The sequence below is a fragment of the Anabrus simplex genome, chromosome 7 (genome assembly GCF_040414725.1).
Source record: "Anabrus simplex isolate iqAnaSimp1 chromosome 7, ASM4041472v1, whole genome shotgun sequence".
NCBI lineage: Eukaryota > Metazoa > Arthropoda > Insecta > Orthoptera > Tettigoniidae > Anabrus > Anabrus simplex.
The window spans coordinates 10449695-10474722 of record NC_090271.1 but is presented as its reverse complement, the minus strand read 5'-3'; the positions used below and the strand labels follow the sequence as shown (position 1 = coordinate 10474722).

Genomic DNA, 25028 nt, shown 5'->3' with positions numbered 1-25028 from the left:
GGAGGTGAGAAACAATCTAAGTCAATGAGTTAACTGAACAGTAATACAACAGTAAATTAAAATATTATTCCTTTATAGAACACTAATAAATTATGATGCTTTGGCAAACTTTATGCCTTTCAAAATTTGGCGCCCTGGGTCAGTGTCCAATGATCCATTTATAAAACCGACACTGTTCAGGACACTCTTCTCACCTCCCACACAACAATTTCAGAACATTTCATGGAAATTCTGAAATCAAACTGTACACGATGAACTATAATTAAGATAAATTAAAAATGAGCAGTGTCTTTAAGACATAACAAGTTATTTACTAACATACAATTAACACTTTACAAAGTATATATTAATATTTTCAATAGAAACAATGACATGTTTACACCATGTAAATGCTGTGAAATTCTCCCCAATCACTCTGTTACCAATACTAGATTTCATCTCAAATCAAACACAGTTGTGCACAAAAAGTAGGGATGAATTTTCTTTTAGATATCTTTAAAAGTCACACAAAAATGACTCTCTAGAAACTGTATTTCAGCCTACAATCAGCACACAAGTGCTATGAATGATGCAAACACGAGGAGTGTTCAAAACCAACGAAACTTTGAAAGTAACTTTTTATGGGGCTCATTTGCAGCCTAGTTAGCATTGCACCCTCGTCCTCCATTAATACAACAATGGTTCCAACTCTTGGTAGGTAAATTGGAGGATTGCACGCACTTCAACAGATTTCAGTTTGGTATCTTCAACTGACAATTTCCGTTCAGGGAAGAAAAATGTCTGCCGGAACTAGGTCGGGTGGTAGTGTGTATGGGAAAGCGAATCAACAGTGATGCATGAGCAGATGCGTTGCCCACAAGTCTGATCTTTTTCTCTCAAATATCCAAAAATGATTTACAAGATACCGTTTGACTCCCAGGTATGAATTCATGGTAGACAACACCACTGATGTAAAAAACCGATTGTTAACACCACCTTAAATTTCAACCAGAGCTGCCACATTCTTTCCACACCAATGTGTGTATCAGTAAGCATTTTCCCTAGTTTGAAGCAGAAGTGCTCTAATATTCAGAGATCTCAACGGGATACCACTATACTGTACAGTGTTTTCAAAGCTCAGTTATTTTTTGGACAGGCCTCGTATGTACTGCAGAGATGATTAACATATCACATACAACTTCAAATATTTAATTTTTCTTGATCATGTCAATCATTTCATTAACAAGCAGGTGTTTTCGGCTGGACAGCAGGCGCTCTGGTTCTCGTATGAATTGCCAACCCTGAATTGCAGAAGTATCGTACCACATCTTGCACCAATCTCAAAGTTATCGCATGTCCCCACAATCATCGTGCAGGTTAAGTTGAAAAAGTATGTGAGAAACATTAATTCTTGGAGCCAATAGTACTAAAGAAACCAAGGCAAAATAATCATACCAATGGTACAGGGTTATACCTCACATACATCCTGCAAGTACTGGTAGTTCTAAATGTGTGGACATCATGAGAACTTCAAATACCTCGGAAGTATTCTGTCGGCTGATGAGCGAGTAACGTATGATATTAGCAGCAGGGTTAAAATTATATTTCCCCAGCTAATATAGGACAAAAATTTCCCGCTCCCCCCCCAGCCCCCAAAAAAGTAAAAGTGGCACCTTTATAGGACCTATTTGCTGACCTGCAATGCTAAATTTGACTACAACAGAAATGAAGTTCCTTAGGTCCAGCGTGCAGAAGAACAAAATTAGAAATGAATCGGTCTGCCTCTGCAAGTAGGGCTACAACAGTTTCAGCACATATGGGAATGTAATCAATAAGAATGCTGAAGGTCTACTTTGAAAGAAACATTACTGGAAAAGGAATGTGACTCAGACCTGGAGATGACTAGATGGAAACCTGGGGCCAGGAGCAGCCCAAAATAGGAGAAGATACTAAAAGAGATATCCAGCCTGCTGGAGTGGAAATGTGATGATGTACATGACACAATAATGTTCGGTAGATTTTCAACAATATTTGTTTGAACTATTTGCTCATGGTTGTTGAAGATCCTGTATCTTGCGTCTGTAATAGGACAATCGTTTTTTCTCATAATGTTGATTTTTTTTTTGCTAGGGGCTTTACGTCGCACCGACACAGATAGGTCTTATGGCGACGATGGGATAGGAAAGGCATAGGAGTTGGAAGGAAGCGGCCGTGGCCTTAATTAAGGTACAGCCCCAGCATTTGCCTGGTGTGAAAATGGTAAACCACGGAAAACCATTTTCAAGGCTGCCGATAGTGGGATTCGAACCTACTATCTCCTGGATGCAAGCTCACAGCCGCGCGCCTCCACGTGCACGGTCAACTCGCCCGGTCAGCATGTTGAAGAATGTTCCTTAATATTTGTTGATGGTGATCATTTAGTATACTTCCCCTGCAATTATAAAATTTATGGGTTTCTTTGTATATGCAATTCTTTTACCACGAAAACGCTTATCAGGGAAGCAGTCTGTCTGGCCACTGCCTGAACTGTTGATCGTACTGAACAATGGAGGTCCCCGGCTTATTCCTTGACCGAATCGAATAATAAACTCATAATACTCAATATAGTTGGTCTCTTATTGGACATTATAAATTTTCCAGCTAACTCATTCCTAGTTGCCAGCGTTTCGCCCCAGTGTGCCAAGTTGGGCTCATCAGTTGGTAAATGACACACCCACCAAGATACATGGCTAGTGCATACCGTGCATACTCATGACGAGAAGGACCGTGACTGAGTCAAGTCAAGTTTTCATGCAATACAATCAATATAGATAAAACAAATAGATTCTCAACCATTCAAATGTTGAGAGAACACACTTTTCAGTAACTTGAGTCTACCTACTCAATTCAAGACTAACAACTGATTTCTTGGGAATAGGTACAACAACATTCTGCTGAAAATCCAATGACACCTCTCCTGTATCCTATACCTTTCACACTAAATGGAAAAATTTAGCCATGCTGATTTCTCCTAATGCGGTCAGCAACTCTGAGAGTATGTCATTATGTTCCTATTTACATCTCCCAAAGCTTTGTCGAATTCTGACTTCAAATTGGGTCTCCCATTTCATCAGCATCAGGTTTTGTTTATAACAAGTAATACAAACAAGCAAACACTGTCCTGTTGTGTTGAAACAGTCTGCATCTAAATTGAGATCAAACTGTTCCTCATTTATATTTTAAATAATTTAAATTTTTATTGGGCTAATTCAATGGTTGTGTGACTAATACTTGCTCAATTATTACATTCATACGAGCTTAAAATGCAAAGAAGGGTGCCTTTATTGAACACCTTTCACACTGCCCATCTGTGCTCACGGTTGTCGTGTGACAACATGGGAAATCTGTAGAATATTATGTTAATGAAGTCATCATAACCAGTTTGTTTAGGTTACAAACATCACAGTATTCCACAGAAAAAGAAATTTTGAGCAGAGATGGAAAAATAATATTTATTTTATTTATATTTTATGGTCTTCATTGGACAACTTTACTCAATTTTATAAGAAAGGTATTTCAGTTTACTGTTAGACCAATACTAAATACTTCATTCTCTCAGATCTTGTCTGTCCAAGTTTCTTTTGCTATTTGCTTTACGTCGCACCGACACAAATAGGTCTTACAGCGACGATGGGATCGGAAAGGCCTAGGAATGGGAAGGAAGCGGCCGTAACCTTAATTAAGGTACAGCCCCAGCATTTGCATGGTGTGAAAATGGGAAACCATGGAAAACCATCTTCAGGGCTACCGACTGTGGGGTTTGAACCCAGTATTCTCCTGGATGCAAGCTTACAGCTGCGTGCCCCAAACCGCACGGCCAACTCACCTGGTCGAGTTCCTTGATTTAGTCTATTTTGTTTTCTTAAAACTCCTATTGTAATTTGTAGTTCCCTCAGATTTCTGTAATCCATCCAATGTTGTTCTTACTGTTCCAACAATTTTCTACAATTCTCCTGAGAATCCTGTTTTCTGGTGTCCTGAGAGATTTGTTTCTTTCTGATTGTGCTCATTGCCAGTTTCATTTCCTTGCAGACTGTTTCATTAGAAGCTGGTCTCCAGGGTCCATTTTCTTGGTAGTTTGTTTATGCACATTCTGATTCTTCTTCTTTCAATCTACAGTATTATTTTAATTAATTTTATTATTATTATTATTATTATTATTATTATTATTATTATTATTATTATTAAATACAAAGCTGGAATGAGGAGTTTAAGAAATATGGTTTAAACATCAGCAAGACCAAGACGGTGGTGATGAAAGTGTATGGGGAAGGAGCAGAACCAATAGTCATGTTAAATGAAGCTCAACTGGACAGCGTTCCAGTTTTCAAATACTTGGGTAGCGTTATATCAAATGACAACCTAGCAAAACATGAGGTGAACAATCGAATCAATAAGGCAACACAATTTTACCACCAGGTAAGACACCTGCTGTGGGATGAGCAAATACCCATGAAAACAAAAATGGCATTGTACAAGTCCTATTATACACCAATTCTTACATACAGTCTCGAAACCACAACACTGACCAATAGAGATAATTCCAAACTTCAGACAGCTGAAATGAAATTCCTACGCACTATGATCCAGAAAACCAGGAAAGACAAGATTAGGAATGAGAAAATTAGAGAAGAAGTAGGAATAGACAATTCTCTCCTAAATAAGATTCAGATATCAAGACTGAAGTGGTTTGGTCACATGAAGAGGATGCCAGTAAACAGAACTGCAAGGAAGGAATTTGACAGAAAGGTAGAAGGAAGACGACCCGTGGGAAGGCCACGAAGGAAATGGATAGATTTAGTTAAGAGCGATGTAATGCTGAGAGGTCATGATTGGGACAAGTTGGTGGAGGAAGAAGAATGGTACAAGGACAGGATGAGATGGAGGAGGCTCATATACCACACCCGGGAAACTGGAGATGGTTTAGGATGATGATGATGATGATGATTATTATTATTATTATTATTATTATTATTATTATTCTGTAGACAGCCTATGTATCAATGGCAGGCATGCAGCAATGCTCTGATGTCTTAATCATCCCACCACGTTTCATTGCCATCAGTCAGGTGTAACCCACACAGTTCCCTTGCCAGTCTTCCCTGCTGACCTATCAGATTATGGCTTACGACAGCCATTTCTCAGCTGCGAATGGATTACAATATTTGAATGAGATATTGTCATACTTTTTGTAACTTTTAACGTACTAATTTCTGCACAGAATTTCCTTAGATTTGTTTTATGCAACAACTCCTCTAAGTAAATGAGAATGCTGTTCAAGGCAGCTATTTAATTTGTACATATTCAAGTGAGAAGTACTGTGATGGGAATAAGTTCCAGGAATGAACTACTTATTACCTTTTTTGTTCCTCAGTCAAAGTAATGGGCACATTTCATGGTCAATACACTACCAGTAACAATATTATGACCATGATAAAAATCCTGTTTAATTTACTTCAAACTTTGAAGTAGAACAGTAAAACTAGTTTCTAATGAGCCAATATTTTAAATATTAAAATTTTAAAAACTAGGTAAAGCCAAATGAGGCAGAGATTATTACCATCCAGTTTGATTTGATATGAAATAACTAACACAGAGTAGTAAATATTAAATATCACAGAACATGGGAAGCCCAGTAATTCTCAGACTTTAGCTTCCACCATGCTTATGTCAAAGTCATGATATACTTATTGCTCAAGCCCTTCTATTTACAGTTAAAATTTCTTGTCAATGACATTTAATATAAAAAGTAGATGTTGAAAAATATTGGTTCTGAGATAAATCAGCCTTTTAAAATCTTTACATGAATTTTACCCACAGTCCATGTGAAGAAGTCGAGATTTCCATAAGGCATACACTCGATAATGTCCGTTGTTTTATCTTAGAGCACGATATGCCAATCCCTTATTTTGAATATTATAATGCGATGGAAGCTGGAAAGAAAGAATACCACAAGTTTATTGAACAATGCACCATGATAAACAAAGTCACGGAAGACAAGTAAAAGTGTTAGAAGCAAGCAACACAGGGCGATTCACAAGGTCGGGCAAAAACTGACGTAGCTGTAGAGGGCTCAAAATACAACTTTCAAACTTCATGAAACCCTGAGTCAGGGAATGACAATTTACGGTGGGGGGGAGAAAATAATTTTTTCCCAAAACGTTCTACATTCTGACAGTCAATGAAGTGATAGTTGTTTGGGCACACCGGAGACTGAATGTTTTTAACAAAACCTGCTCGAATGGTCATCCACCACACACAATCAGCAAAGGCTTCTGTCCTAGACTTTACGGTCCTTTTCGAAAATTGTCATATCATGCTCCATTACAAAGCTATGACTTAAGTAGTGAAAGGAAGAGATACTAGAAGAGCGAAATGAAACACTTGAGGAGCAGAATAAGAGTTACAAGAGGGAGAAGGTTGGGGCATGTACAGAAAGAGGAACCCTTACTACTGAGGGATAAGGAAATGTCAACTAAGATGCTATGGGCTTGTTAAGGATACCCACAACAATGCACGAGATGGAAGCAGGTGGCAAGTGGTTGAGTGACAGAAGGCTAAAGGAGCGAAGAACTGAGCTGAAAAGACTGGAATAGAGAGCTGAGAGCTGGTAGATGGAGAGAATTATATTCCACACAGACGAAACTGTGCTACATCATGATGACTACTATGAAAAATACTCAGATTGGAGAGAATGAGGAAGAATTTAACTTAGGGAAGAAACAGTCAACATAAAAGTAAAACCTTAATATTTAACTGGAATTTCAGCCATGATTCAATATATTCCAAATGTTTTACACTGCTTAAGAATCTGCATTTCACACTATATGGTAATATACTTACGTTAGCTCCAATGCGAGACAAGTAGCGGTTACGGATATGGAAGTCTGACTGCGGTTGTAACAGATCATGCGGAGTGATATCGGACATGGAACCTGAAGCCATCAGCTTCTCACGTTCCAGAAGCTCTGCTGCCCTGAAAAAGCAATTTCTTACTAAGTAAGAATATTCCAAAAAACTATAATCAAAGAAAAATCAAAGAATTGTATTGAAGCACAAGATGAAGCTTTCCTAAACCTGTGAAGGAAGAAGCTCTTATAATTACAGTAACAGTAGGCTTTTTTGGATTGGGGTGCTGGAATATATCCATGGTATTACCCCACCTACCGTGGCTTGGTGACCACGCTTTTCTATCTGACCTCCCTTGGACAACTCTTGTCTTTTCAGGTTTGCGATGACACACACTCTGTACCCTCATTCTTCCAAGTATGTTTCCACTGAAACCTGGCAGTAACGTGCAGCAAACCCATTGTAATAATGGTATATGAAGCATCTAAGTAGATCAGAACAAAGATCTAAGGAGTACCCCAGAGTCTCCAACAAGGTGCGAGAAGTGGACAGAGGTCAATGATCCTTAGCTCCCTGGATGAAGAGGAAGAAGGTTTTCTATAATACACTTAATCCATCTCTGCCCAAAATTACTTTTTCTGTGGAATACTGTGATGTTTGTAACCTAAACAAACTGGTTATGATGACTTCATTTACATAATATTCTACAGATTTCCCATGTTGTCACACGACAACCGTGAGCACAGATGGGCAGTGTGAAAGGTGTTCAATAAAGGCACACTTCTTTGCATTTTAAGATCGTATGAATGTAATAATTGAGCAAGTATTGGTCACACAACTATTGAATTAGCCCGATAAAAATTTAAATTATTTAAAATATAAATGAGGAACAGTTTGATCTCAATTTAGATGCAGACTGTTTCAACACAACAGGACAGTGTTTGCTTGTTTGTATTACTTGTTATAAACAAAACCTGATGCTGATGAAATGGGAGACCCAATTTGAAGTCAGAATTCGACAAAGCTTTGAGAGATGTAAATAGGAACATAATGACATACTCTCAGAGTTGCTGACCGCATTAGGAGAAATCAGCATGGCTAAATTTTTCCATTTAGTGTGAAAGGTGTAGGATACAGGAGTGGTGCCATCGGATTTTCAGCAGAATGTTGTTGTACCTATTCCCAAGAAAACATGCACTGACAAGTGTGAAAACTACAGAATAGTTACTTTAGTGCCTCACACTTGCAAAATTTTAACATGTTTTATTTACAGAAGAATGGAAAGACAAGTTGGGAGAGGATCACTTTGGCTTCAGAAGAAATGTAACGAACATATGAAGCAATCCTGACTTTACGTCTGATCTTAAGAGAATATAGATACTGATTCACACAGGGAACCTGAAATATTTGCCCTGAATGAGTAAATTCTTAATTGGTCCGTTATTGGACATTATGAGACACAGCAGTAGGCCACGCACCGAATGTCGCAACAAAAGGTTAATTTCATGGAGACCAAGTTGAATTAGGATGTTACTTCTCTCCCACAAGATTGCATCAAGTGGAAAAGAAAGTGCACAAAGCAGACCATGCAATTAAGCAACATAAAGATAGAAGATGACTTCTCTACCAGTTGTAACCTAAGAATGTAAAGTCAATGAAATATTAATGTTTATTTATTCCACCTATTCAATACATAAAGTGATTTTAATTAAGAATTTAAAATCTGTGAATAAAATTATAGGGACATGTATCCCTCATTATTTAAGGGCATCTTCAGCCTAAATCTCAATCTGAAAGATAAAAGTTCAGGATCCTGATTGTTCTTAATTGTGGTTGATTAAAAAAAAAATTACAAATGAATGTGAGGATGATGTAGGAAATATGCTTCTAAAGGTGAGCGAGATGATTGACAGTAGTTAAGATATTCTTAAAAAATAAAGTCTTGATAAAATCTTACAAACAAATAGTCGTAATTTATACACTTTCTTGAATGTCCTTGTCAAAAATGTGGTAACAAGTTGCTTATTGGTAGTTCTATAACAACGCAAATTGTTACATTGAATCTTGTAAAGCGGCGCCCTGTGTTGGTTGAGGGCGTTAGAGAAAAGTTTGGATCCTAAACAGTTCAAACGTCAGAATAATGATGATGAATGTTGCTCCAAGTGGAGTTTAAATACATTTTAAAGCTAGTAATGAGACGTTTCTGGCGCTCACTCAAATTATGCTGTAGGGGCGAGGGAAATGTTTGATACTTCAAGTGGGGTAAAGTGGTTAGCTTGTTGTAAATCTCGTGTGAAGAGATAAATCTGTAGTCTTCTTAAAGCACGAGTGAAGAAGAGTGCTCAATGGTAAGCAGCTGTGTTAAATATTAGCTGGAAGGAGCAACTGCAGCTTCTTGTATAGAGTCGAAAGGGAAATTTGGTTTGAAGTCTGTAACAAAATGAGATTTACGTATTAAGGAATGAATCTGAAGGAAAGGAGAGTTCAAAGAAAAAACCGATGTGTCTAAATTCACTTACCTCTTTATTAATGTTGAATTGGTTAACGTAAAGTTGAGTTGGAGAGAAAGCGTTATGTGTAATTTCATTTATTTTCGATTGTAATAGTATTAAATAGTTGCTATGGTAACGTTGAAATGACTGATACTTGTGCTACTGGTGTTACAACGATGCTAGATTAAAGGAGGAGAGGGTCTAAGCGGGGTGCCAAGTTTATATGCTATTGGCCGCAGTGGGCAGCGAGAAATGAGTTCAATTCTCAGAACAAAAACAAAGAGAAACGCTATCGACTGCTTAAAGTGGAGTTCAAATAAACATTAGAGCCAGCCTGTAGTCAATCCTTTGTGAGGAGATAATTCTGCCGCCCTCTCACACTACGTTGCAGGAGCGAGGAAAAAGCCTGACAGTAAGCAACCACAATAATAAAGTTCTATAAGAACTCAATCAATTCCACTAAAAGGTGTCCTGTAAAGGGTTGAGGGTGTAAGAAATCAAATTATAGCTTTAATAGTTTGATGAAAAGATTTTTTGATCATTCCAAGTGGGGTTTAAATTTTTTATTTTTAAATATCTCATGAAATGGGATAATTCTGTAATCTTCTTAAAGCACGTATAAAAGAGGAAGGGTGCTCGATGGCAAGTAGTTGTGTTTATAAGTAGCCACAATAAAATAGTTCTATTGGAACACAAGTCAATTTTACTAAAAGGCGTTCTGCAAAGGATTGAGGGCGTAAGCTTTAGTTTGATTTGATGCTTCATAAAACTTGTGAACTTCATCCTCATCTGCAACCTCACAAGGTGAATACACTAAGACAGTTCTCGTTCTAATTCCTCCAACTGACAAATCTATCCACATCATTCGTTCATTTACGTGCCTAACAGAAACTATGCTGCGTGCAATGGTATTCCTGATGAACAGCCCTACCCGATACTCTGCCCTTCTCTTTCTAACACCAGTCAAGTACACTTTATAATGTATGTCTTCCTTGTTATCTCCCCTTACCCGAATATCAGTTACTCCTAGCATAACCAGACGCATCCTCTTTGCTGACTCAGCCAGTTCTACTTTCTTCCGGAAGCCCCATTAATATTGATAGTTTTCCATCGAATTCCATTTCGTTCGCCAAGTTGTTTCCAAGGAGTCCCTCACCTGTCAAATGGGAGTGGGACTCCGTTACTCCCATAGGTCCGAGGCTTGCTTAAAATGTTCTGAGCTTGGTAAATTCATGAAGCAGTATGCTACCCTACTTACACATAGTCCAAGTGAGGATCTCTCCTCAACGGGTTAGGGACCACGCTGGATTGTATATTCCTAGCCGCCTGAGCACAAGGAGGGCCACGACTCAGAATATGTCCGAGATGCCCACTCCCATTCAACAGCAACTGATATCCGACTCTCAGGACCACTTACTAGGCTACTCAGCTGTTGCCCATGGTTCACGAACTAGGACGTGACTACAGTAACCCACAAACATGAACCACTAAAATAACTAAGTATGGCATTATAGTTAGAATGGTGTGTGAATGAAAAACTGGGTATATTTGCAAATTGCTTATTTATGACGCAAGTAGAATGGCCTTAAATAGTATCGTCCTTGAACTTCTCAATCCATATTTAGGCCTAGGGTTTTCTCTTTACATGGATAATTATTACTACAGTGTTGTTCTCGCAAAAAAAACTTACGTTAACAGAATACTACCATTTGTTGGACAATCAGGCAAAATAGGGGAGTACCAAAGGAGTTTAATGACCAACAAAAATCCTTGAAAAGAGTGAGAAATGACATTCAAACGTGATGGGGAAATTCTTGTTTCTTGGATGGACAAGAAAATAATCACAATGATTTCATCCATGCATTCTGCTGAAATGGTCGAAGTCACTTCTTTCGGCAGAAAAATAATGAAGCCAGTATCCACTGCAGATTACAATCAGCTGACCAATACCTCGCTCTATATCCTTTCATGAGAAAAACTTGTAAATAGCCGAAAAAAGGTTTTCTTCTATTTACTACAGCACTGCACCCTCTTCAATTCTTTCCGTCCCTTCGAGAAGTCCAATACCCAGACAAAAATTACCTATCTACAGTTCGTACAGACAGTTTACAGATACTATCTTGAAGGTCATAATCCTCCTGCCACTGTCCCAGTCTCAGCCCCGACCCAGCTCTCTCCGACATGTCACCACTAGCATCCACCCCACCGCATTTCATTCATCAGACCCCAGACGAAGAGCACCAGCTAAAGATTCCCACATCACGTGTGAGGAAAAAAAAAAAGAGAACATATTCTTTTCCATCACTGAAAACTGACCCTTACCCAACAAGGTGTCGAGTTTGTCTCAAGAAGAAAAAAGTATGCGACACAAGGTGGTACTGCAGGAAGTGCGGTGTCCCTCTGCACCCTGAAGCATGTGATACCAGATAGCACACATTAAAAATCATACTAGAATCCCTTCCCCAGGTATGTTCTAATTTTCACATTATTTCAAAGCGTAATACAGAAGTAGTAAATATTTTTGTTCCACAGTGCAGAAAGCAGGACTGGCAGGCAAGGACTTTAAAAATGGCTGGGCTGGAGGCTTAAATGCCCTGGCTACTTCCTGGTAGTCAAAGTGTTAATATAGTGTCCTAAATAATTGATACTAGTTTCGACCCCACATACATTGGGTCATTTTCAGCCATGATCCAATTGGAAAATATATGCTCACATACATCCAGTAATAAAGAAAGCAATCTGGTACGTTCTATTTAAAATCCAAGCCTAGTTAAAATGACAGCATATTTCTAGAATTCACTTAAAATACAATTCAACCGTATTCTACTTGTAGTAGTAGTAGTAGTAGTAGTAGTAGTAGTAGTATCAATGTACTTACAATCTATCTCGTTCATACACCTCCCTCTGAGATGGAGTCATATTTAGGATACCAGTGTCGTTTGCATCGAACAACCAAATCAGCACTGAGGTTACTAGGGCCACTAAAAAGAAAAAAGATTTTAAAAAATAGAGGGTGTTTAAAACAGACATGCATTTTACTTTTTTATTCTCACAAGGTAACAAATATTTACTCACCACAGAGACAAGCTAGAAAAAACACTTCCAGAAGAAGGTATCCACTTGAATCAACAATTTTACCAGACACTAGTGAGATCACAGCTAGACCCAAATTTTGTACGGATTGGGCACTGTAGGAAAGAAAAAGATTTTGAAATACATTTTTTTAAAGAAAGGAAATAACAACTAACAGAAACCCTACTATACTACCATTACCTTACTAGTCTGGCCATAAATATTGATAAAATATGAGGGTTGGGGCAAAAATCATGGCAACTATTTTTTTTCTTGAAGATACCAGTCCGGTTGGAAAATGTGACATATACAGACAAAAGGATAAGGTGTTAACTACATGTGTGGACAATGAATAGCACTGAAATATCATAACACACTAATTTATTATGGTAGTATACAGGGCAATATGGCCTTCGCGGTGCAAAAGAATGACAACACAGTACACAAAGTTGACGTGACAAACCTGGGCGTAAAGACCCTGCTACTGACACCACATGCTGCCAATGATGTGGGAGGCACTGAATACCATCTGCCTCAGCATTTGCCACACCATGAGTGAATCGGGTCACCTGTTGGTGCACAGCATTAGCAATGTTCCCTCATGTTGCAAACCGCCTACTACGTAGTGGTTCCTTAATCTTTCAAATGAGATCAAAGTCACACGGCGAAATGTCGGGAGAGTACGGTGGGTGCTCCAATTCTTCCCATCCCTAACGTCCCAGTAGCTGCCCTACACACTCTGCTTTATGTGGTTTTGCATTGTCGTGCAGGATTATTGCACTGTCCACAAAATCCGGAAGTTTCTCCCGAACGCCACGTCGTACCTGTCGCACTGTAGTACTGTGCGGTCACTGTTTTGCCATGTGGAATAAAGTGGCAAACAATGACACTCCTGATGTCATACGCGACGATCACCATCAATTTGACTGGGGAACGATTCTGACGGACCTTCTGCCTCCTTGGTGATCCAGCATGTTGTCACTCCGCGGACTAAAGTTTCAGTTCTGATTCTTATGCCCTGGCCCAAAATTTATCGATGGTGATTATTCGTAACAAGAACTGATTGCCGTCCTGTTGCCAGTGTGCAAGGTGGTCGGAGCATATTGCATTAGCGCACCCACCTTTGAACTTCCGTCAGTGCATGAGGTACCCACCGCGATGCGATTTTGCGCAGATGCAGCTCATTATGCAATATCCTGTGGAAGGTGCGTTTCTCGATGTCACTTGCCCTCTCTAACTCCAGTAGCGTCCATTGTCTGTCTTCATCCAGGAGCTGCTTGATGACGGCACGTGCCACGTCGGTCTGCACACTGACAGGTTGTCCCGAACGTTGCTCATCACTGGTTGACACACGTCCTTGCTGAAACTATCCTACCCACCGTGCTACTGTACGGTATGGTAGGGCATTATTCCCAAGGGCTTCCACTAATTCATTGTGACATTCCATCGCATTTCTCCCTTGGAGAACGCTTCTTTTGATGTAAGCGCGATGCTCAACACGGGTTACTTCCATTACGCATGACACTCGCCAACTAACTGATTTCACAGCCCTCGCTGCGCTACTACCAGCTATCACAGAGCCGTCTGTTGTTCTGCATACACACTATGCCTGGAGAACTTCCACATGAGACATACGTTTGTGATCCGTTCACATATCTACAAGAAAAAAAAAAAATAGTTGCCATGAATTTTGCCCCAATCCTTGTACAATACATGGAGTACAGATTGAATATAATGTTTAGTTATGAAAGAATGAAGAATTTTAGATACACTATTCAAACTGTCCACCTTTTTCTTGAACACAGGACTTCAACCTTCCTGGCTAGAGCACTTTTTCTATGCTGTTAATATTATGATGTCTCTTCTAACAGACTGTTTCCTCAAGCACTGACCACAATTTGTAATCCAAAGGATTGAGATCTGGACTGCTGGATGACCAATGGAAATGAAGTGGAGAACATTTCTTGCCTTGGCTGTATACACTGGAGCAACTCCAGTTCTACCCCATGAACAAAGTTTGGTTTAAGGGCTACAGTGTTCTCCTCAGAAATTTTTGTCAGTCAACTGGCAAGAATGAGGAGCCAGGTGGGGAACACTACATAATAATGCAAATACGATAACATTTCTATTTATTCTCCTCAGAGCATTAACATATCACACAAGTGAACATTAACTGTATTCCGAAAAAGGCAGGGTATTTTGAACTTTTAGTTACCACTCGGTTGTTGTGCAGTGCCATATGGGTTTGTGATGTCATGCAGAATTGAGTGCTCGCATGCAATTTCACGGTAATCCATGCCCTACTCGCACTTAACACTACGTGATAGTCAAGCTTAACATTTAAACTCAGATGTAATTGATGCAATTATGCTGATAATAATGAAGATTTAAATACAGTTTTAGCCTACAGTATTTAAATGAAATGACTCGAATATGTATTAGTACTATGTAACTAGCACATATCTAGGTTATGTCAGCTGGGCGGTCTGTAGGTAGAACACTGGGCTTCACAGCAGAACACAGCACAGTGCTTTGGTAAACTTTAATGGATGATGGAACACTTATCACAAAAGTAAATGTTAAAAACGCCAGTGTAAGAAACTTCCAACCAAATCATCAGTGATTTTTGGAGCTATCTGATGAATTGAGACTGTGCACCCAGGGCAGACACATGATCATTCTCACCAGCAAAGGCAATTTCTGTTGCCATTTTGCGTGTACTCCTAAACTGGAGCTCGGACAATTGTGTTGTTAGGAAGTGGCCAGTGCTGCTGCGAAGTTCTTTCAGAAGGAGGACACTTCTTACCACTGAACACTCTTCATCTCTCTTGCCATGATCTTTTGATTTGCAGAGAATCCACACTATTCAGATCTGGTGTCCTAGCAGACCTCTGACAGCCCTAACACGGGCAGTCACACACACTCCTGGACATTGTTCGATAGACATTCTGCGGATGCTAAGCTTCTAAAGTTGTCTGAAGGCTGTCTTCCAATCTTGTTCAACGGTATTAGCAGGACAAGATTTTCATAAACATCCGATCAATGATTATGAGACAATGGATGTAATGATTAATGCAGAGGTTCTCCAATATGGCACTAACTTGTAACCGTGTTTGTAACAGTTTCTATGGCCAGGTTAGGCACAAAAACACACAGCTGAAGATTCAACATAAGAAATGATTCACAGAATACAATATGTTGTGTTATTTACTGGTGGCCTCTCTGATCCTTATTTAGTTTTATGAAACCCAACCAATATTAAATTTCTCTTTAAGGTCAGTATTGCTCTCTGTATCCATCCTGTGTGTCAGCAATGTAAATGAGCCATGGAACTTGCAAAACGAACATGACTACGCACAATTTCCCTGCCCAATCCTATGGTCCATTGTAAAAACACGCGATTTATTGCTCCCTAAAGTAATATGTACCCGTAATATGATAGAATGAACAGGTTATGTCATGTGATCTATATTGGAAGAAAAGTTAAAGGAACATCATAAACCATGACTGAAAACTCTAGCATGGACATTAATTTTTGAGCTAGGAGGGCTGTAATTTAGTACTACACTTTTAATAAGTAGGCTATCATGTATGTTGTCTTTGTAGCCAAGTTAGTCACCTGTGGTATCTGAGTATCGGTAGTGTAGTGGTTCGAATCCAACGTTACGCAATTGGTTTCTGAACAACAGATTACACCCAATTGTAATGGGGACAAAATATTTATCCACACCTACAAGGTCACATCACAACACTTATTTATTGCCTCATGATGTGTTCCAGAGACAAATACATCGATGTAGTTAATTTATGGAGAATCAAGGCAGAACGCACTCTACTCACTACTCCTGTATCACAAGTGGTTTCCTGAGAAGACTACCGAGTACCATCTATATATATAAAATAAGAGTTTTGTCTGTACACTGCTCAGAATTCGAAAAGAATGGTATTTCTATATCTGTCATGTCCACAGTAACAAGGAAAACACTTTTTACTTTTCCGTAATTTCTGTCTGTATGTATGTACACGCATCACTAGAAAATGGCTAAAGAGAATTTAATGAAAATCGGTATGTAAAGTCGGGGAATATTTCGCTACAATCTAGGCTATAAATAATTTTATTTACGCTGATAGAAATGGTAGTTTAGGGGAAGGTCAAATATTTAATTCTTAAATATTTACATTATGAGTGGTCCTATCTCAAAGAAAATTGGTATGCATAGTCGAAGAATGAGCTACTATAATCTAGGCTATGAATAATTTTATTCACGCTGAGTGAAATGGTAGTTTAGGGGAAGGCCTAAAATTTAATTCTCAAATATTTATATTATTAGTGGTCCTATCGATACATAACTAAAGTTATATAGAATTAAATTTCCAACCATTTATGTCTTATGCATTTTTACCGTACCTGCTACGATAATACAGATATTCATAAATTTGTAATTTTGTTGCTAAGACCATATCAACGCCGAGCCACGAGAAAATTGGTTATGTTGTACGTTGGGTATTCAGCCCGACAGCTGGTTTGATCCTCTGCAGCTCCACCAACAGCTGTCATAAATAGCCTAGGCGTCACTGAAGAGGGGTACTAGGGAAATGAGGAGTGAGGTAGTTTCCTGTTGCTTTCCTCACCGAGCCAGCAGTTGCTATTACATATCAGTATGCCAAGCCCACTGAAATGCAGGCACCAACCAACCCTATGAGCGATATTTTCACACCATTTATAACAGGGACTGGCTGCATAAGGAATGGTATTACTAGCATCACTCATACTTCAGTCACAGGAAATTGGTTAACAGAGTTCAATGAAAATCGGTATATAGAGTCGGGGAATAAGAAACAACAGTCTAAGCTATAAAAATGTATTCACCCTGGATAAAATTGCAGTTTAGGGGAAGGCCCTTAAAATGTAATTTTTAAATACGTCTGTATCGAAAAGTATTACATAACAAAAGTTATAGAGAATGCAATTTCCGATCATTTATGTTTTATTCAGTTCTACCGTACTGATTATGGTAAGAGTGGTATTTCAGAGTCGGAAGAAAACTAAATGTGAAGGCCTACAATATCGAAAGCGCATAATATTGATCAACAATAGCATTACTTTGACCTTAGTTTGTTGTGATGTTTTTTGTCTCTTATGCTGCCTCTCAACTCCGATAGATGGGACTACTGCTGCATAACGAGTATAACAGTCTGACAATATTGGCGGGAAATGGATGGGGAGTTAGAAAACTATTCTTTAGCATGCCATTCCCCTACTTCATACATTTTCTGATACTGCTGGTACGTAACACATTGGTCATCGTAGTATTCCAGCTATTCGATCCCTACTCTGACGTGCTGTTTTGAACGAGCAGTGTGCACACTTAAGGCAGAAGCTTACTTAGTAGTAGTAGTAGTAGTGGTAGTATGGCCTGGTCTAGAATAACAATTTAGGCCTATTCCAAACTATAGCACAACAATTCACTAAATAACTCAAAATTCAAACCTGAAAACAGGCGTTTCTTAAGAAAAGGTTCTTCTTCTTCTCCTTTATTAAAGTATATATTCATTTTATTCCAAATTAGCAGTGAAGAGGGGGTTTTGCCTCCAAGTCAGATAGATTTTCCGCCGCCAGTGTAGTGAATTAAGATTTTCCGACTCATCGGGTACTCCTAGGAATCAGATTAGTAAAAGGGCATAGTTTTTGCCCTGGGAGTCTCCACTATTCGACCCCTCCCAGCCGAAAAAAGATGAACAGTGTTCACGGATCACGGCTGTCTGCGGCTTTGATCATTCCAGCTGAGGAACTTTGGACTGTTAGATCGGCAGCGTAGTCCTGTTCGTTAAACATGAGAAAATGTGTGGTTTTTCATTTGATCAAGTATTTCACATGAAGGCATTGCATTTAATTGCGCCATTCCTATTGATGTCATTGTAATGACGTATGTTCATTTCAGTTGGGAAAACCAACTAAGTCGGTCTTTCTGAGGATTTAAAATTGCAGGTGGAGAGTGATTGTGACTTCCCCGTCGCGTTTCTAGGGTAATGTTAAGAGCTATGCAATTTAATACAATCTTGCTCACAACGCGTACACTACTTAACCCAGAATTCTGTATACAATATAAAATTCCGTAGCGAAGCAAGGGAACATCAGCTAGTTATATCCTAAAATTTAGAACAATGCCTGCAGTCACCTGAAACGTTTGGAAGGTTACCTCCTGTTAGAGATGCTCCTATGACGTCTGGTCCAAATGAAGAGGCTGTTCTGGACACTGTCCAGAATAATCCTCATATCAGTACAGGTCAGGTAGCAGGTAGGGACACCCTACCCAGGGAGAGGAGACCTTGCCTATGAGAGCACACTGACCGACCCAGTGTGTAGCATCTGGTAAGGGTCCCAGCTCAGGGTTAAGAATGAAGATGTCAACGGCAGTGACACAGAGAAGATGGACTTCGGTACAGTGAAGATGGCCGAAGAGGCGGCCCTGTACAACGGCTAAAAGAGTAAACCCTGACAGAAATATCCTCTCTGGCTTTAGGCTTAGCCGGTCAGCAAAGAGAGAAATTAGAGATGCAAAGAGAACAAAGAACCTGAGACAGAATTTTAAAAAAATTGGGACATTAAACATCCTGACCGTGACTGCTAAATGTGAAGAACTCTCTTGATCTCATGGAGAGAAGAAAGAAAGAGGTCCCAGAGTTGAGTAAAACAAAGTGGAAAGGAAAAGGTGAAAAATCATTGCCTGACAGATACAAATTCCACCGGCATGGAAACAAAAATTAAGTCCGTAATGATGTAGCATTTCTCATCAGTACAACCATGACGCAGTTTCGGACATAATTATGTCAGTGAGAGGATAATTAAGCTACAATGGAAAACCAACAAAAAGATCTTGATAATTGTAGAGATACAGTAAAACCTTGTTAAGACGTTTCTGCAGGGGACAACAAGAAAGAACACGTTAAGCGAGAAAATGTACTACTGAATATATGAATAAAAACTGTCCAACAGTGGTATCGAAACACTAGATACCAATTTTTTTTTTACATGAGGGCATTTTACGCCGCATATCCGTGGGTACAGTGAAAAGATGAGAGGAAGGTATCACAAGATGTGGGAGAAAAAAAAAAAAAAAAAAACGTGCACAGGGGACAGTAAAAATATCAAAGTATTATTGCAGCTCTTTCTAAAACAAATGTTATTAGAAGCCTTTTATTTCAGATCAGTGGGATATTGGACACATTTGCAAAATTAATAACTGGTTTGATACAAGCAGGCGATATAACAGATGTATTAGATTCAAGGGGTCAAATGGACTGTATCACTACTGAACTATCCAAGACTTTTGATAGGGTAGATTGTGGGAGATTACTGACGAAAATGAGGGCTATTGGACTAGAAAAAAGTGTTTGAATGGGTGGCTACAATTCTAGATATTAGAACTCGGAGAATTAGAGTAGTTGAAGCTTTATCTGATCCTGTAATGATTAAGAGGGGGTCCTGTAGGGCAGTATTATTGGACCTTTATGTTTTCTTATATACAGTAGAAGTCCGCTATAGCGAGTACGACATAACGAGAACTCAGTTATAACGACGACTTTTTTCTGTCCCTTCAAAATTCCTATATTAACATGTGTATCGTCCTTCGGTTACAGCGAGAGCCCTATCACTGGCGCATCCGTTATTACAGGCGATTAAGCGTGGCGATTTTTTTCCGTTACCGATATTTATGCACCCCGTCGATGATATTGCATGCATCGTTTCCTCGCTATGTGCACTAGCGATTTCTCTCGTCGACATTCGAAGGTGATGTCAGAGTCGATTAGTAATATCCGTCGACAGCTGTTCCGTAAAGAAAATTCGAAATGAAAGAGAACATATTTTCGTAATAAGTGCGTAAATATGTCCGATAACAGTTAACTCGTTAAAAATTAAGGCTGACTAAACGACCGCTTAATTCTGAGTCTAAATACTGCAATTAAGCAAGAATGGGATACACCTCGAGATATGGCAGAGTGCTTAATTGATTTTATAGGTTAGTTTGTATTTTGTCGCGTCTGGTTAAATTACGGAAAGGCTATTATGAAAATTTATAGCGAGAAAAGTATAATTTCTCTACCGGCGCTTGAAGTGTGTTTTCATCATATGTATAGTACGGTTAAGATAGGATACGTGACGCTGCTTGAATAAGAAAACTGAAACGTTTGCAACAAAATGTGATCGATCATCTTTGGTACGGTATAGTTTTCTCACTTTGTGCATTTGCGAGCTCTCTCGTTGACATTCAAAGGCGATATTGGAGTTGATTAGTAATACCCATCGACTGCTGTTCTCTAAAGAAAATTCGAAATGAAAGAGGATAACATGTTTTCGTAATAAATGCATAAATAATGTGGCCGATAGCAGTTGTTAACTCGCAAAAATAAAGACTGAATAAACGATATCTTAATTTTAATGTTATATACGGAAATTGCGTAAGAATGTCATACACCTCAAGATATGGCAGAGTGCATCACTGATTTCAGAGGATATTTCATATCTTCTCGCGTCTAGTTACGGCTATTTACATGTAAATTTTTCGCGAGGAGGTTATTTCTCTACACGCGTTTCAAATATGTTTTCATGATAGGCTACATATACGGTTAGGTTAGGTGACGCTGTTTGAAGAAGAAAGCTGAGGTGTTTGCCACAGAAATCTCTGGAGTGATGCCATATTTCTCTGAATCCAAGACTTTTTTTTCCCCTCAGAATCTCATGCGAAAACTCAAGAGTTGTTGCATTCGCGGCCTAACAGTAAGATAATGGATACAACTGGCAACTACCGTGGTAACCACGCTGCTTCTTTTCACACGCACACAGAACTCATTGACGACCGCTTTTTTACTACACATCGCTACCGGATGTACAGTGTACAGTGCCTGTGTGTTTCTCAAATCTGCAGAATGGCATCAAAACATGCGACCCTTCGAATTCTTAGGAAAGCCATGGCTACTCAGTGGCAGAGTCATAACGCGTCTATTGTACTTGATGCTTCGTAAAATTAAGGTTTAAAGACAGCAGGTATATTTTCGTGATTGACAGTCGTATTGTAAAGATACGTGGAAAAGGTATTGCCGGCAAATTTTCAACGGGTTCTAGTCGATATTATAATGCCAATTTTAAGTTAATGTTTATTAAACACTTGGAAATGTAGAATAATTGTGCAGCCGCAAGAAAATAAGGCATAGGCCTAATTAAAGCCAATATTTGGCGTTAGCATGAAGACAAACAGCTAAAAACAAATGCTTACTGTACAAAAAATGCCTTCAGTGGTCCACAACAAGGACGCTTTAAAGAAGTCGATGATGAAATTGTGAGGTATGTGCACAAGAAACGCAAGGGCGGTTGGCCATACCGTGGCGCAATAAACTCGTTCGTTGACTTTCAACGTTCGCGATTAGGCCTATACATCGCTAGCCGTTTGAATTTGGCCGCACCCGACAAGTGAGACGTGCGTGTAGCAGTAGCTGGTTAAATCTGACGCTGCGTAAAAGTAACAGTTTTATAGACAGGAAGAATAATTTCCTGATGGCTCGTTGTAATGTAGAGACGTATGGAATAGGTATTGCTGGAAAATTTTCAACAAGTTCTCTTTGGTATTATAATGCCAATGTTAAGTTAATGGCCCTTAAACCCGCGGAAATAAAGAATAATTATGCAGCCGCAAAAAAAGAATGAAATACGGCATGACAAAAGTCAATGTTCGGCGTCTAAAAATAGTCTTAAAATGCGTAGGCCTGTACGATTTTACAAACTTCCTTTTGAGCCTGATTTAAATTTTTTGAAGGAAAAAGTGGGGTTCATCTTGGATTTGGAGAAATACGGAACTATATTTTTTTCAGAATGAAATTAAAAATAACTTACACTTTCACGTAGTATCGGATTACGAAAAATACCAAACAAGTAAGCCGTTGTGTGGATATCATCTGCGGAAACGCAAGTTTTGAACAAACTGATTGCCGTTTCATACCAATTTTAAAGTGCATGAAGGGTTTTCCGTCTTTTATACACAAATCGGATATAACGACAATCCGTTATAGCGAGTTAATTTTTCGCTGTTATGAATTCTCGCTATAACGGACTTCTACTGTATATGTATATAAATGATATGACTGGAATCACAGATAAATCTCTATGCAGATACTATAGATGCTTTTCTGTATGGAGTAGTAAATGAATTGCAGGACTGTGAGCGACTGCAGGGAGACTTAAATGTTGTGAGATGGACAGCAGACAATGGTAGGAATATAAATGTGATGAAAAGTCAAGTTGTGAGTTTCTCCAAGAGGAAAAGTCCTTTCAATTTAAGAGCTTACAAACAACGCGTCAAGATGAGTGGCCTGTAATTATCCACTTTGCTCGTCACCTTTTGGCTTGTACACTGGGGTTATTATTGCAACTCTCCATTCATTTGGTATCCCTCCTTCATACAAACAGTAATCAAAATAAGTATTTCAGATATGGCACTATATCGCAACCCATAGCCAGAAATCTTATCAATCCTAGCTACCTTTCTAACTTTCACGTTATGTATCTTTTTATAAATGTATTTTATTATCATAGGTACATTTCAGTATTTTGTCAGAATTAGTCGCCTCCCCTATACAGGCATTATCTCTATATCCAAATACCTTTATATATTGCTGACTGAATCCTTCTGTCTTCTGTAAGTTCTCGCATATTACCTCCCCTTGTTCATTAATGATCCCTGGAATGTCCTTCCTGGAACCTTTTTGTGCCTTGAAGTATCTGCATATATCCGTCCACTGCCCCCTAAAATTCATATGACTGCCAGTTATGTTTGCCATCATTTTATCCTTATTTGATTTTTTTTTTTTTTTTTTTTTCCCAATTCAATTTCCTAGGGAGCTTCTTCAATCTCTCCTTACTCCCGCGACCATTTCTTTCTAATCCGCTCTTCCTTCTTAATTTCTCTATTTCTCTGTTATATTACAATGGGTCCTTCTATTCTTTACCACTTTTAAAGCTACATACCAGTTTTCACACTCCTCAACTGATCCCATTGGCTGTTTTCAATTTTAGTTACCATAATTGCTTCTTAAAATTGTCCCCATTCGCCTCTTATCATATCAGCCGTATGATATTGCCTAATAGTCCTACATTTACGTCATTCCTTTTTGACACATTTATTTTGAACTACAACAAAGACAGCTACATGATGACATACCATCTATCACTTCTTTCCTGTTAGAGCTCATCTGGTTTTATTAGGATCACGTCTAGAATACTTTCCCTCTTGTTGGTTCCATCACTTTCTGATTCAGCTGTCCTTCCCATATTAACTTATTCACCATTTGTTGTTCATGCTTTCTGTCATTCACATTCCCTTTCCAGTTAACATTTGGCAAGTTCAGATCTCCTGCTACAATAACATTCCTTTCTGCGTCGTTCCCCAGATAGCTGATTATGTTATCAAATAATTCTGCATCCGCGTCAGAGACAGCCTTGCTAGGTCTGTACACCCTAACATCAAGTTACCTATTGTCTTTAGAGACTAGTCTTACATCTAGAATTTGATGTTCCTCATCCTTAACTTTTTTGTAGCTTACAAACTGAAACTCAATTGCAGTCTGCTTTGAATATGCTGTGAGAAAGTAACTTCCTGGAATGCTTTTGATTGTGGCAGGGCAGCTGGAATTGATGTCTAGCATCAAAGATACACTTCTTTGAATGAACTATACACATCAGTCTGGGAATTTAATGGCTTGACCTTGTATGACCACAACACAAGGAAGCAAAGAATCTAGACTGCTAACTCTTCTTCAGGAAAGGAAATGGAAGACTTCAAAAAATTTTGTGGTGGTGATTATTGTTTTAAGAGGAAGTACAACAACGAATCACAAAGTCAAATGTAAGAAGAGTAAAAGTCTCGTATCAGCAGAAGAAAGGAAAGAGAACAAGAGTTAACCATGGCAGGTGAGATGAGGATGACTGGCATAAGTAAATGGAAGCAACATCAGACTCACCAGCCCATGACAGGCAGGGGATGCCATGGTTGTATTGGACTGCTTTTCCATATCTACCTGCCTCTCAAACTTAACCTTGGAGAGTTGAAGGAGTGTGTGAGTGCAGACATTTCAGTATTCTAAGTTTATGCACAAAGGAAGAATAAAAGTGAAAATAAATGAATACTTACATGCCATACGCTGTTCCAAGTTGATACTCCGGGATAACAAGAGATACCATAGGCCACAATGCACTTGCCAGCATGGAATAAGCAATGCCCAAAATGCACTAGAAAACAAGAAAATATATATATTTATTATTGGTACTGTCCTTTTAAATAACACAAATATTAATCACTACAAGCTACCAGAAGCAACTCACTCACTCCGTAGGCTTCTGAGGGACGTGAAGTTCCCGTGCCAATCTCTCAATCCTCTTCCATCCTTTACCAGAAGCAACTGCTATTAATAAATTGAATGGATGAAAACCACAACGGTATAAGTGACATTAAAAAAAAAAAAGAGTTAGGCTAAGTGCAGGATGTAACTCCGGGAGGATGTATCCTTTCACCAACAAAGAGATACAAGTGATAGCGGTAATATTCT

General features: G+C 38.9%; 1 protein-coding gene across 1 annotated transcript in view; it reads right to left on the bottom strand.

Moving 5' to 3' along the window:
* Positions 1-4964: 4964 nt before the first annotated feature.
* Positions 4965-25028, bottom strand: part of LOC136876857 (lysosomal dipeptide transporter MFSD1) — an 88290-nt gene continuing 68226 nt past the window's right edge. Inside the window, exons 7-11 of the mRNA XM_067150613.2 lie at positions 24614-24711; positions 12435-12547; positions 12238-12340; positions 6862-6994; positions 4965-5951 (exon numbers count right to left, since the gene is read on the bottom strand). Of these exons, the coding sequence (XP_067006714.2) occupies positions 5895-5951; positions 6862-6994; positions 12238-12340; positions 12435-12547; positions 24614-24711 (504 nt within the window). The 3' untranslated portion in view covers positions 4965-5894. The remainder of the gene's footprint in view (positions 5952-6861; positions 6995-12237; positions 12341-12434; positions 12548-24613; positions 24712-25028) is intronic.